Genomic DNA, 13,662 nt, shown 5'->3' with positions numbered 1-13,662 from the left:
AACAGTGGTCCCCAACCTTTTTTGGGCCACATACTGGTTTAATGTCAGAAAATATTTTCATGGACCAGCCTTTAGGGTGGGATGGATAAATGTATCATGTGACCGAGACAAGCATCAAGAGTGAGTCTTAGACGGATGTAACAGAGAGAATCTGGTCATTTTAAAAAATAAAACATCGTTCAGACTTAAATATATATAAAATGGAAATAATGTAAGTTATTTATTCTTTCTCTGCGGACCGGTACCAAATGGCCCATGGACCGGTACCGGTCCACGACCCAGGGGTTGGGGACCACTGCTTTAGAACCATCACAGCTGGTTCATGCCATTCAAGCAGGCATGGTGCCCATGATTCTTTGGGCATGTCTGTTCTCTTCATCCTCCAATTCGGAGACAACTCCAAAGCTGCACCTCTGACATTGCTGGACTAACCCCGTTTGCACCTCCCCAACTTTCTGTGTTCCACCCAACTGCTGTTGTCTCCTCTGCCTGTCACTCACTCACATTCTTTCAGCAGCCTGCCAATTGTGAAGCATTAGGCCACTGTGGTTTTTAACCTCCCCAAATAAGTTCCTGGCCAAGTGTTACAGGGGTCATCTGGTGTGCTCAACCCCACTGTTTGTGTCTCTATTCTCACGCATACTGCTGTGTCCCTGAGGGACTGCTAACTCTCGTAAATGGGAAGTTCAGGTGTCTATCATGCTACTGTTTATAGCAGACTCCCCATTCCCTTTTCTGGCCTCAGTGGTTGTACAGAGCAATACACCTAGAAGCACAGTACAGGTGAGCACTGGTTGAGAACTTGAGAAACGAAGACGCTGAAAGTTTGCTCATTGTTTGGCAACATGAAGATGATGACATAGTGATATTTATAGAGCAGTTGATTCTTACAAATCAAAAGCTATGTACTTTATCTTCATTAAGTGCACAGGAAGCTGAAGGTTGGCATGTACAATTCACCCAGGCGTTTTTACTGTAACATGTGTTCTTCCCACTACATCTTCATGACCATCAGATATTTTCAAAAGTGTGGGAGAGTAACAGTGTAAGCATCATGATACTATAGTGGAACTTTGATTAATGAAAGTTCTTTATTCTTGAATTTAAAAAATTCTTTTTCTTGGTCACAGGATGGGGAAATCTCAGTCTCCTCCACTTATAGGAACACACACAATCAAAAAACCTTTCGTTCAACAACTCAACCAGGTGGCTGTATCAATGCAGAACACATAAAACAGCGGTGTTCCCCAGGCCACACTGACGCAGAAAACAGTCCTTGATGGAAAGAAGAGAGAACTATAGTCTACAGGAAGACGAGACCTATTGGAGGAGCAGTCTTTCCCAATCTGAAACCCTGCAGTATTACATGTAATCAAGGGGCCTCCCAGATGACTGAATTAGCTAGTCACATTTTAAAGGCATTCAGGTAGAATCAAGAACGCCAGGTTAAGAGTCAGGTTTGCCTGAGTCTCTATCTGTCACTTTATTGCTCTGTGTCCTTCAATAACCGGTTGTGTGTCAAAACCTCAGTTTCCTTGATGATAAAGTGTACTAACTAGTACTGTACTAGAACTGTACTAACTAGTCTCTGTGGCTATCAAGTCTTATAGTTTAATTTGTAATTTTGAATCTTCACTATGCATTGAAAATAGAAATTATGCATATTGTTGTGGCAGCTAAAATTAAAGTGCCACTAGTGTACCATCTTTTTTTAATATTCAACAACCGTTTCCTGAGCACTAAGTGCAAAGCACCATACAAGATACGGTGGGGAACACAGAGGTGACTATGGGATTCACTGTGAGTTAACATTTAAAAACCAATAAATGTAATTCACTGTGTTGAGAGATTAAAGGAGAAAGAACTTAATGTCAAATCAATAGATGCAGAAAATGAAATTCTCACAAACTAGAAAGGGAATTTTCTACATAATATATTCTTGGTAAAGTACAAAATATTTTTGCCCTAATACCAGAAAAAAGATGAGGATGTTTTCTGTAACATTTCCATAACATTTTGTTGAAGTCATAACCAATATAAATTTTGAACTGGAGGCCACAGACAGGAAGAGAAAGAAGTAAAATGTATTTAGATTGGGAAGGAGGAAATAAGATCATCATTGTTCACAAATAACAATTGTGTATGTAGAAAATACAAAAGATTTTAGAGATCAGTTATTGGATTTAATAGTGAATTAGCAAGGTTAGCATATAAACTCATTTGTGTTTTTATGTTTTATTCATAATTAAAAAATAAAATGAAAAGCAATGACATCTACAATGGCATCATAAAACATCAAGTACCTGGGAATAAATCTAATGAAAGATGTTCACAAAACAAAAATATTGCAAAGAGAAATAATTTAAAAACAAAGTATATATTTTGTTTATGAATAGTACACTTGGTATTATAAGGATGTCTATTTATAGATTCAAAGCAATTGGTTTTGGAGAAATTGATGAGGTGATTTTAAAATTTATATGGAAATATGAAGAAGTAAAAGTTAATTGTGAAAAAAAACACAGAGAACTTACATTGCTGGAAATTAAGGCTTAAAAGCTACAATAATTAATATTTGCTGCCGTTTCTGCAAAGATCGACAGTAGATCCGTGGAAGACATTAGGGAATATCCTGAAACAGACAAACAGAGGAACTTGATTTATGATAAATCTTACTCTGCAGAGCAACAAGCATAAGCTGACGTTTTTAATAAATGGCATTGGTTCAACTGGCTATCCATAGAGAGAAATGTATCCTGACACCTATCTGTTTACCAGAAAATCAGTTCCAGGTGGATCGTAGACATAAATGTGAATGGTGAAACAACAAAATGCTTACAAGATAACTATAGATTATTCTTAAGACCTTGAGTAAGCAAAGAATTTTAAATATTTGTTTTAGGATACATAACGCACTAGTCAGATAGATAAAACAGATAGGATAGATGGTGTTAGAATTATTAATTTATTTTCATTAAAGGACATTATCAAGAGAATAAAAAGGTTAGCCACAGTGGTAGAACATATTTGCAATATATATATATATATATATATTTGATGCCTATATATATAGGCATCAAAACACTGATATCCAAATCCCAAAACTCCTACAAAACAACAAAAAAACCACAAACAGCCCCATAGAAAATCTTGAACTGACATTTTTACAAAAGAACATATTTAAATGGCCAATAAACATATGGACAGACAGTCATCTCAATGGTTTTATTCTTTGTCACCTACGTTTCATGTATCCTTTCAGGGACCTAAACAGCACTGTTTGAAGGATATGGGAAAGACATACTAGCTGGACTAAACAAAAATAATATTTCTCTCTCTCTCTCTCTTTCTCTCTCTCTCTCTCGGTGACCCAGAGCTCTTCTGCAATTTTCTGGAAGTGTCGACACTCTACACTCATTAACTTCTCTGGCCAGGGACTGGTTCTTAAAATTACTCTTTATAGTCAGTGTCAAAGCAGATGGACAGATAGATTAATCAGAAATGAAAAAAGCCTTGTGCATGGAAATTACAAAGCCTTTGTTATAGAGGTAGTATCAATCCTAGACGGACAGTGGATAAGTAACCAATCCTCATTATTAGGTTGAAAATCCTATAGTTATCAGGCTATACCAGTGATGGGCAATCTTTTGAGCTGGTGTGTCAAAATTCGCCAAAAAACCAAGCATAACTCAGGTGGTGTGTCACTTCGAGAAAAATGGCCTAACCAGAAGTCCCAGAATTAGACGCTCTGTGCCAGAGTTCTGTTGTTTTGGCCTACAGACCTCCAGCATAGAGTGTCTACAGCAAATGTTTTATTCTCAGCTACTGCACCTGGCCGTGCAGGAGCCGAGGATGAAATGTCCTTCTCGGCATGCGGCCCCATACTTCTCTGGTATGCGGCCACATGTCATTGAAAATGCCTACGCGTGTCAGTGCTGACACGCGTGTCATAGGTTCGCCATCACAGGGCTATACAGTGACAATACATGTGATTTGTAATGAATCTTAGTTTCCTTAATTATAAATGTCTATTCCTCCTATATGTGTGTGCGCACGTGTGTGTGTGTATATTTATATATATTTATTGTATTGCTGGCCTATTGATAAATTAGGTTGGTGTGATTTATTTTTTATTAAAAACAATAAATATTTCTTGATCATCTCTTATGTGCCAGGGGCTGGAAATACAATAAGTAAGGCATATATGGTCCTGACTTCAGCAAATTTACTGTCTTGTAAGGGGCTCAGGAAATCTCAGAGACAAGTATAAGAATATTTCTTATATCCTTAGCTGGTGGTGATTTGTAAATATAAGAACTGTGTATCATTTACAGAACAGTATATTATTTGTATTTATAGGAATATATTGGGTGTGCTGGAAAATTATACAATGCCAAAGTGGAACGAGTTGACTTTACAAATTCTCTAGAAGACACCAGATATAAAATTAATAATTGGGTTGAAAAACAGACAGATGGTGAGTGCAATGCTTGATTTTTCTACAAGGTTTGTCAGTTATATGTGTATGTTGAGAACTGTTAACATTAAAGTTAGGAGTCATTTGTACATAGAAGGAATGGCTCTTGCTAATCTGAAGTAATGAGTGTTGTTATTTAAAATTGCTTTAGTATTTGTCTGCAATGTAGGTGTTGAGCAATCTTCATAATATGGATGCTTTAAACTTTTGAGAAATCTTGGCTATTACATTATCTCATTTGGTTGGGAAATAATCTTGTGAGACAAATAGATTTTAGTATGGCCATTTCATAAATTAGTAATAAGCAAAGGTAATTTACTCAGTTATTCTCCATATCTCATACCTGGCTAGTGAACAAGACTAAGAGTGGTTTATAAGACATTATTTTTAATGACCACAACATACTTAATTCTAATGATCAATCCAGCATCTTACCGTTCTTTCTTGGACTGAAGGATCTTATTAAAATTATAACATCCTATGTCTAAAAAATATATTTCATATCATTATTTATTTTAAAGTATGCATACTTTAACTTAAATATTATTTTTATTTATCAAAATAGTATATATGGCACAGGTAGTACCTTCAAGTGAAAGGACATCTCTCTATTGGTAAATCTCTTGCACGACTTAACACTGAAAAACAGCTAATGTTCTGTACAAAACAAATAAGAAAATCTCTTTCTTATTGTTTTCTTAATTGACTGACTTCAAGCTAGCTATTTCTTTTCCTAAGATTGGCTTTGTTTGAACAATGTACATGTATTTGCTGAGTCTGGCTCTGTGTTAGAAATATGGGACATGGGATTTGTACATGTAAATGCAAACATTCAACAGCATGCAATTAGTCTTGTTAACAAGAATATGGTGTCTCAACTTTCCTTTTGTTCAATTTATCATTATGTCAGTAGAAGGTTACTTTGACCATTAACCATCACATGTTTCAAATATACTATTCATACATCAAAAAAACTATGCAATAACTTTTCTAATGCCTGTGTATTAGAAAACAGCTTCTATTTACTGTTTAGTATTTAAGGATCTCAGATTACCAATACTTTTCTCCATTTGGAACATTTACTTACTTCTGTTCTTTCCTTTTCCATACAAATGCGTGTGTGGGTATGTGTGTGTATGTCTATATATCATATATATATACATATAGACATACACACACATATACCATTTTGATAAACATATCTATTCAATTCTCATTTGTGAAAACACTTCAGATTGTAACAAACCCGCCTAGGTCTTATCGATCTCTATTCCTTCACACACTACCAGAGCCATCCTTTTGAAAGACAAATCTAATCTGTCATGACCACAACCTTTCTGGTCTTCCAATGAATCGCGATCAATACTTCTGCACTGCCTTCAGGATAATCCAAGATTGTTACTGGACATTGAAGGCTCTTCATTATCTGGTCTCCAACTTTTCCAGCTTTACTCTTTTTATAACATCGGGATGAGTCAGCGTTCCCCAGGTACACGTTGCTCTTCCAGGCTTCCAGGTCTTTGAATAAGCAGTCCTGTTCTATGAAAGTTCACACCCTATGCTGGCCTTGCCCTCAGCTCAGCAGGCCGGCCCAGCTGGAGAGGGGTGCCTCTGGCCTGTGACCCCACAGCACCCTGAGCACGCGGCTATGGTGTGCTGCCCCCGCATCTGGCTGTGCCTCCCTGTGCTGCAACAGTGACCCAGGGAGGGCATGGACTGTGCCTTTCACTTTTGTGATTCAACTATCTGGAATAGTTCAAAGCATTTGCAAAAATCTCATTAACGAGGAATGGGGGAAGGAATTAGCTCTTTCATCAGAATGGGTTACCTTCTATGTGGAGTGCTGCGGTCCAGTGATGTGCCTATGAGCAGGTAGAGACTCTGGGAGTCATCCTCCTACATCGGAATCCACCTTCCAGGATTTCCTGTGGGACTTTGTACAAATGACTTTACCTCTCTCTGCCCCATTTTTATTTGACAGGAACCAGAAACAATTATAGGCCTCTTTCGCAGGGATTTTGTGAGGAGTAGACCTAATATTGCACATAAAGTATTTAAAAAGTGTGGGACAGAGTAACTGTCCATAGATGACTGCTAATGTAATAATTATTATAATGAAGTGATAAGAAAAATATGCTTATCTCATCTTTGAAGTAAAAAAAAATGCCATGAAAAAATTAACTTTGTCCATTTCTTTCTCAACAGGCAAGGTCAGGAACATCCTTCGTGATGATAGCCTTAGCTCGTCCGCCATCATGGTGCTGGTGAACGCCGTGTACTTCAAGGGCAGGTGGGAGTCGGCCTTCAGCAAGAGCGACTCAGTAAATTGCCGTTTCAAATCGCCCAAGGTATGGAAATCTAGTTAATTTCGGTCGTTTTTTTGCCTATAGTATTTCTTTATAGCAATTGTGGTATTTATATAGACCAATGCTGGGCTTTCCCATTCCTTACTCATTGTTCTACTGCATTAACCATATTATACAATCAAGTGCTTCTAAAGGAAACTTTCTACTCTTCTGCTAATGTAGGTTATAGGAGACAACCAGAGGTGTCCTGTAAGTTGATATGTCTTAAACTATATTTGAAATTGAGAAGAGTAACAACATCTGAATTTATTTGACGATATTGCAGTAAGGGGGCCTGCCTGTAGGAAGAAAATAGGACAAAAAATTTTACTTTTCATGATTCTCGCTGCAGGGTGCACAGTTAAGAGTCATCTAACACCGACGGTTTTTCCAGAGTCAAAGAAACTATGTGTTTCATTTTAGGAAACATAAAGTTATGTGTAATAAAATGCATTTCCAAGTATCAGTTATATCCATTTCTTCATTTAATTCTCTTTGATTGAAGACAATCTTTATAAAATATATATTCTTCAAAAGATCTTTTTTTTTTTTACATTTTTTACAATTTGCGCATAATAATCTTAGCCAGAAATATGGCACTGGGGTCCTGGCCTCGCCTCTAGATGCCGCCGTGACTTAGACATGTTAATGTGACCACTGCAGACGTCCCCACAAGGGAGATAAATCAGTACAACTCCATCTCCCTCTCAATCACTCAGTCTATGATGTTGATGTAGAGAAATTCAGATGTAACTTTTTAAACTTAGTTGTATTTTTTAAGTGGCAAATGCTATTGCCTTGTTCTTTCTGCATGTTCCCACATGAGAAGTCTAAGACATAGGAGTGCTGGATGCTGGTAGAAATGAAAGCTCAGCGGGTGAGGGAGGAGGTGGAGATAGGGCCCCCCGGGTAGGCTGGGACCACAGTACAGAAGGAGAAGGGACTTGAGTGTGGAGGAGACAGGGACTACGATGACCCTTAGGCTGGCTGTGGTGACTGTCCCCTGCATCCTTCTCACAGAGAGTGCAGTCAGACCTGCCTTGTGTCCCTGACAAGACGGTCCTAAAAACAGCCTTGCAGAGCAAGTTCACAATGCAGGTGTCTCTGTTGGGAGCAAGGAGAGGGGGCACAGAAATAATTTGAAATTTGTATGTAAAAACATAGTAACATAATCAATCCTAATAAAATGTAGCTCTGTCCTTAGAGACATTATCTGTATAATTGCAATGGGAAGAATATTAGGCCGTGCTGGAATTTTAGGGGCGGGGCTAGCATTGTTAGCAGAGTTTGGAAGTGAGGTTTAGTTCCCCACTGTTTCCTTCAACACCTCCCCATGTAGACTGCGTTTGTTCATTCATTTTCTTCAACGAAAACACACGTGCCTGTCGCCTGCACTGTGGGTTTTTGTTTTGGCTTCTAGAGAGGTTTTTACTTACATAAGTGTTAATATGTAATCACTGCTTAAGAGAATCTTCCTGCCTATCTTATGTCCCTTATAATGTCATTATAATGTATAGCTTCTAATAGGATAGGCCAGTTTTGGTGAACTAGCCTCTTGGCTAGGAAGTCTTGTTTCAGTCTTTCTCCAACGTAAGTCCACTGTCTGGTTCTCGCCCTGGTATGGAACTACAATATGGCGGCTGTGACTTGCCAGTCCCCGTTTCCCAGGCTCAGTTTGGCTGATCTGTCTCACTAGGCAGGTGCCTTTTTCCCTTCACTGTTCCAAGTGTGTTCTTTTGCAGGTTCAAACTCCCAAGCAAGCCTGACCAGGCGGTGGTACAGTGGATAGAGCATCGGACTGGGATGCGGAAGACCCAGGTTCGAGACCCCGAGGTTGCCAGCTTGAGCGTGGGCTCATCTGGTTTGAGCAAAGCTCACCAGCTAGGACTCAAGGTCGCTGGCTTGAGCAAGGGGTTACTCGGTCTGCTGTAGCCCCACGGTCAAGGCACATATGAGAAAGCAATCAATGAACAACTAAGGTGTCTCAACGAAAAACTGATGATTGATGCTTCTCATCTCTCTCCGTTCCTGTCTGTCCCTATCTATCCCTCTCTCTGACTCTCTCTCTGTCTCTGAAAAAAACAAAACAAAAAAACTCCTAAGTAAAATGGATATTCTTTCCAGAGGGAGGAGGACCTTTGGGTCCAGCAAAAATAATGCTCTATCCTCCCCCGTGTAGAACTTTCTGTACTAAAGGGGGATACAACAGGCATGATGACAAGTTTGCAGAATCACAACATCTTTTAGGAAAAGGATGGTTTATTGCACCGCTATGGTGTTTCCAAATCTACAAATGGTATTCCTTGAGGTTAGAGCTACTGTGTTTTCCCCAAGTCAGTATGACCTATATTATCAAATATTTTGCAGGAATTAAAAAATAGTTTTTTTGTAAGACCTCATTCCTAAATTGTGTGTACCAGTCTGTATTTTATCTCTGAGGAGAGAAAAAAATCTATAGCTTTCATTTTTAATTATAACCCGATTGAATAATTATTTATTACTTATTATACAGACATTTTCAGAAAAAACACAGTGCTCAAGGAAATGTTCCAAGTGCAAGATATAATAACTCTTATAATTCTTCCCATAATCTTGTGCAGTAGAGACTATTCTTACCCTCATTACATAGATGAGGAAATGAAGGCCCAGAGAGGTAAAGTAACTTGCCCATGGTCACACAGCTGTCTCAGGCAGTTAAAAGATCTATGCTTTCGCCACTAGAATGCACACCAGTGCAACCACTCTGGGTAACATGTGAGGAAAAGTCAACTGAACAAAAACTGAAACATTCTTCCTTCTGTACCTGGTCAATAAGCAAAACAAGATGGGCTCATTCAAGTGTTTTTGTGACTTGATCTCCAGTGTCTTGGGAGAGCAGTCACCATGATGTATCAAGAACGGATGTTCAATCTGTCTGTCATTCAGAACCCGTCTCTGCAAGTTCTGGAACTCAGATACGATGGAGGCATGAGTATGTTCATCCTGCTGCCCGAGTGGGACCTCTCCCAAGTAAGTCCCCACCCCACTTCCACTCCAGGGGACACTTTTAGGATACAAGTGAGACCTTGAGATATGAATTTAATTAATTCTATAACTGAGCTCATAAGTCAACTCGTATATCAAACTGCCAATACTGGACTCATCGCCAACGAGCCAACTAGCCGCAGCTTCCTGAATCATGACTCATATCTTGGAATTTCGCTCGGATCTCGAACAAAAATATGGACCAAGTCTCAGCTCATATCTTAAAAAAATTTGTATGTTGGTCTGTTTGTATCTCAAGGTACCACTGTACTTTTAACTGTGTGTTCACCCATCATCTTTAACATTGCAGGTTGTTGGGATATTAGAGACTTACCCACTTATTCCTTTATTTGACAAATATTGAAGGAATACTTACTATGTGTTAGGCATTGTTGTAGGTGCAGAGACTGCCTTACCTCAGTCTAGCATAATTTTTTTTTTTTTTTCCTGAAGCTGGAAACGGGGAGAGACAGTCAGACAGACTCCCGCATGCGCCCGACCGGGATCCACCCGGCATGCCCACCAGGGGCGACGCTCTGCCCACCAGGGGGCGATGCTCTGCCCCTCTGGGGCGTCACTCTGCCGTGACCAGAGCCACTCTAGCGCCTGGGGCAGAGGCCAAGGAGGCATCCCCAGCGCCCGGGCCATCCTTGCTCCAGTGGAGCCTCGGCTGCGGGAGGGGAAGAGAGAGACAGAGAGGAAGGAGGGGGTGGGGGTGGAGAAGCAAATGGGTGCTTCTCCTATGTGCCCTGGCCGGGAATCGAACCCGGGTCCCCCGCACGCCAGGCTGACGCTCTACCGCTAAGCCAACCGGCCACGGCCAGTCTAGCATAATTTTATTTAAATAGTTGTAAAATTGGAAATTTCTCAGATCTCAGCGATGGAGGGAAAAGGGCATGAGCTTTGGTCTTCTTTGCCCTTGGCCATGAGAACTGTCTTTCATATATACATGGACATTTTGATAGACTAAGCATTTCCAGGCAGGAATGATATGATGCAGTTTTGAAGCCCTAGTCGCTGAGAATTAAACTGTATGATCTCACTCTGTGCTGCTGAGTGTTTAGGAAAAGCAGAGGTTAGGGACTTCCCTATGACTGATGTACCAAAAGCGACAGACCAGCACAGAGCAAGGGGCGGACGGTGACGGCCCTGCCAGCCAGGCGTCATCACTGTATCTCAGGTCCCAATAGTCTTGAAACCCTTTGTGCTAGTGACTTTGGCCACCTCAGTCTGCAGCCTGAAATCCCAGAAACCTAGATCTCATCATCCTTATGACTTTCAGTTATAAGGACTATATTTTGAGCACCTACTATGTGCCAGGTCCGTCATTTATATGACCTTTTTGACATGAACAGCCAGTGAAATGTCATAAAGTTGGCATTTTAAAATTGGAATTGTAACAGTATAAAATATTGGTACACATATTAAATAATTCACTTGATAATCTTTATACCGGTGAGATTTTAGTACATATCAATTATTTTAACTTCAAATAATCTGCAATAATAGAAAAAGTAGTCTAGGTAAAACAAGTGGTAGATAACTCAAAAGATAGATTTGTTCTGTACTTATTGCTTGAGTTGTCTTTTTCTGTAATAGATTGCCCTAGTGTGTGGATCAGACTGGTCTCAGTGCACATACCTCCATAATCCTACATTTCTAATGATGAGGAAGTTGGCTTTGCAGTGCGCTAAATAAGAAAAAATTCTGACTTAGCACAAAAAGTTACTACAGATGAACTTCAAACTGCATAATTTATACACAGAAAATTTAAATAAGTCTGAATTTGATTATATCAATTTGGATCCTTGAGAAGATTACAAGTAAGGTTCAACAGCTGTGAAAATCTGTTTAAGATACTAGTAAGCCTGAACTTGAGGACAACTGCCCACACATTAGATCTGCAAGCAATGCCCAGGAAAAGTCTTCCCATGTTAAATCTGGAATACTCTCTGCCCAGTTTTTGGGAGTTAGTGAGTTATTTGGGGGCAGCAATGATACTGGAGAGCGACGTGGGTTCCCTCCTGTGTGACTTAAGTGTCCTAGCTGAGTGCCTCAGGTACATCTCCCGATGTTCTCCTGAGATGCAGTCATGTGTTGAGTAGGAGAGTCAGCTGGGACCCAAGCCTCCCTGACGGCTGGGTGAATGTGCTGGGAGGCATTGGTCACCCATGTCCTTGAGCATGGAGTTCCATGTCCCTTGCCTCAGGTCACCTGGGGTTCCTTTCATTGGTTTACTCCTGCAAGCTATGCAAACATCATTTTCTATGTCTTTCATGATGAGGAGATGGCCAGGCAACGCTGATTTAAATGACTACTGACCTTCTTTCTTCCACTGATGGTCTCTGATTCCCAAATTCCTTCCCCGCCCATTGTTCCACTTGGGCTATCTATGTGCATAGATGCGCAGAGAACAGAAAGTCCCCGGAATACAATTAAGTCACACCTCGTCATGGCAGAACAACTTAAACATGTGTTTTATTAAAGAATGCTTGAACTGTTTGTTTTAATCATTTCTTATTCCAAACTCCCCAGGACCCATTCACATACTTAATGCATAAAAACAGTATCTGGGAGAAGATGATCATGGAAAACCGTATGTCTCTGTAGTTGTTGTTTCATCTGTTTCTTAACCATGTGGCTCTAAATGGCCTTTTAAATCCTCCAGATTGAAAGCCAACTGACCTTTGAGACGCTAATGAAATGGACCAATCCAAGAAAAATGACCTACCAGTATGTCAAGGTGTTTCTTCCTCAGTTCAAGATAGAGAAGGATTATGAAATCAAGCACCATTTACAAGCCCTGGGACTGATGGAAATCTTTGATGAATCCAGAGCTGACTTCTCCGGCATCGCTTCGGGGGGTCGTCTCTATATGTCGAAACTGATACACAAGTCGTACATAGAGGTTAACGAGGATGGCACAGAGGCCGCGGCTGTCTCAGGAAATAACATTGTAGAAAAGCTACTCCCCCCATCTACGGTGTTCAGAGCTGATCACCCGTTCCTGTTTGTCATCAGGAAGAATGACGTCATCTTGTTTAGTGGCAAAGTCTCTTGCCCTTGACAATCTAGTGGGTTTCTGTTATGACAGGCCATCAGCATCAAGGAACCACTGAAGTGAATAGATATAGTTTAGTGGGATGCATACGGTGTTTCCTTTAGTTTACTTCCTTCTGACATTGGCTAGCAGATGGTTTTGGTGACTTGACCCCACTCAGACACCTGGTTGATTATCCCGATCTTGCTCTTAGCATTCCTACCACCATCTGCCCCACCCACTTACAATTTCATTGTCTCTCTGCCCACTCGTTTCTTCTGGCCTGCCCCATAAGCCACGTGCACACAGGTCTGGGCACGGCATCTGGGGACGTGGAACGTGCTGCACTGGAAATGACAATGTAGAAGCAGTCCTAGCAGTCTTTTCTCAACCTCTATAGCTGTCACAGATACTCTAGTTTTACTGTCAATAATCGAGGAAGTAAGCCTGGCTAGTAGAAATAAGTGGGAGGGATCATTTTTTCCTTGCTGACCTAGGAAGATGTTAGAGTTGACTTTTAACATTGATATGAAATCAGTGTCTAATCTAAAAACAAAAAATATGGATTTGGGGTTAGGGGCCAACTAAAATCCATACTTACAACTTCAAGTCAATGAATGTCTTTTGGCTTTTCCTTGATAGAGACTTACTATGTACATAGTTTTTTCAAACATTAAATACCTTTGAACTGTTGCCAGTTGTTATTTACAGTATATTATTTCGTATGCTGTGTTGTTTGCACTTGTTTTCTCTATTTATCAGAATAAAGAAATACA

General features: G+C 40.1%; 1 protein-coding gene across 3 annotated transcripts in view; it reads left to right on the top strand.

The window, feature by feature from the left end:
* Positions 1-13,662, top strand: part of SERPINB7 (serpin family B member 7) — a 43,933-nt gene extending 30,271 nt beyond the window's left edge. For 2 of the 3 annotated variants that reach the window (XM_066352695.1, XM_066352696.1), the window contains exons 5-8: positions 4,360-4,477; positions 6,683-6,825; positions 9,685-9,831; positions 12,515-13,662. In XM_066352695.1, coding sequence (XP_066208792.1) covers positions 4,360-4,477; positions 6,683-6,825; positions 9,685-9,831; positions 12,515-12,913 — 807 coding nt within the window. In that variant the 3' untranslated portion in view covers positions 12,914-13,662. The remainder of the gene's footprint in view (positions 1-4,359; positions 4,478-6,682; positions 6,826-9,684; positions 9,832-12,514) is intronic. The other variant, XM_066352697.1, reaches the window with a different exon arrangement.

The sequence above is a fragment of the Saccopteryx leptura genome, chromosome 11, assembly GCF_036850995.1.
Source record: "Saccopteryx leptura isolate mSacLep1 chromosome 11, mSacLep1_pri_phased_curated, whole genome shotgun sequence".
NCBI classification, from domain to species: Eukaryota; Metazoa; Chordata; class Mammalia; order Chiroptera; family Emballonuridae; genus Saccopteryx; species Saccopteryx leptura.
Note: the sequence above shows the minus strand (reverse complement) of the source record. Positions and strands in the feature narration are given on the sequence as shown.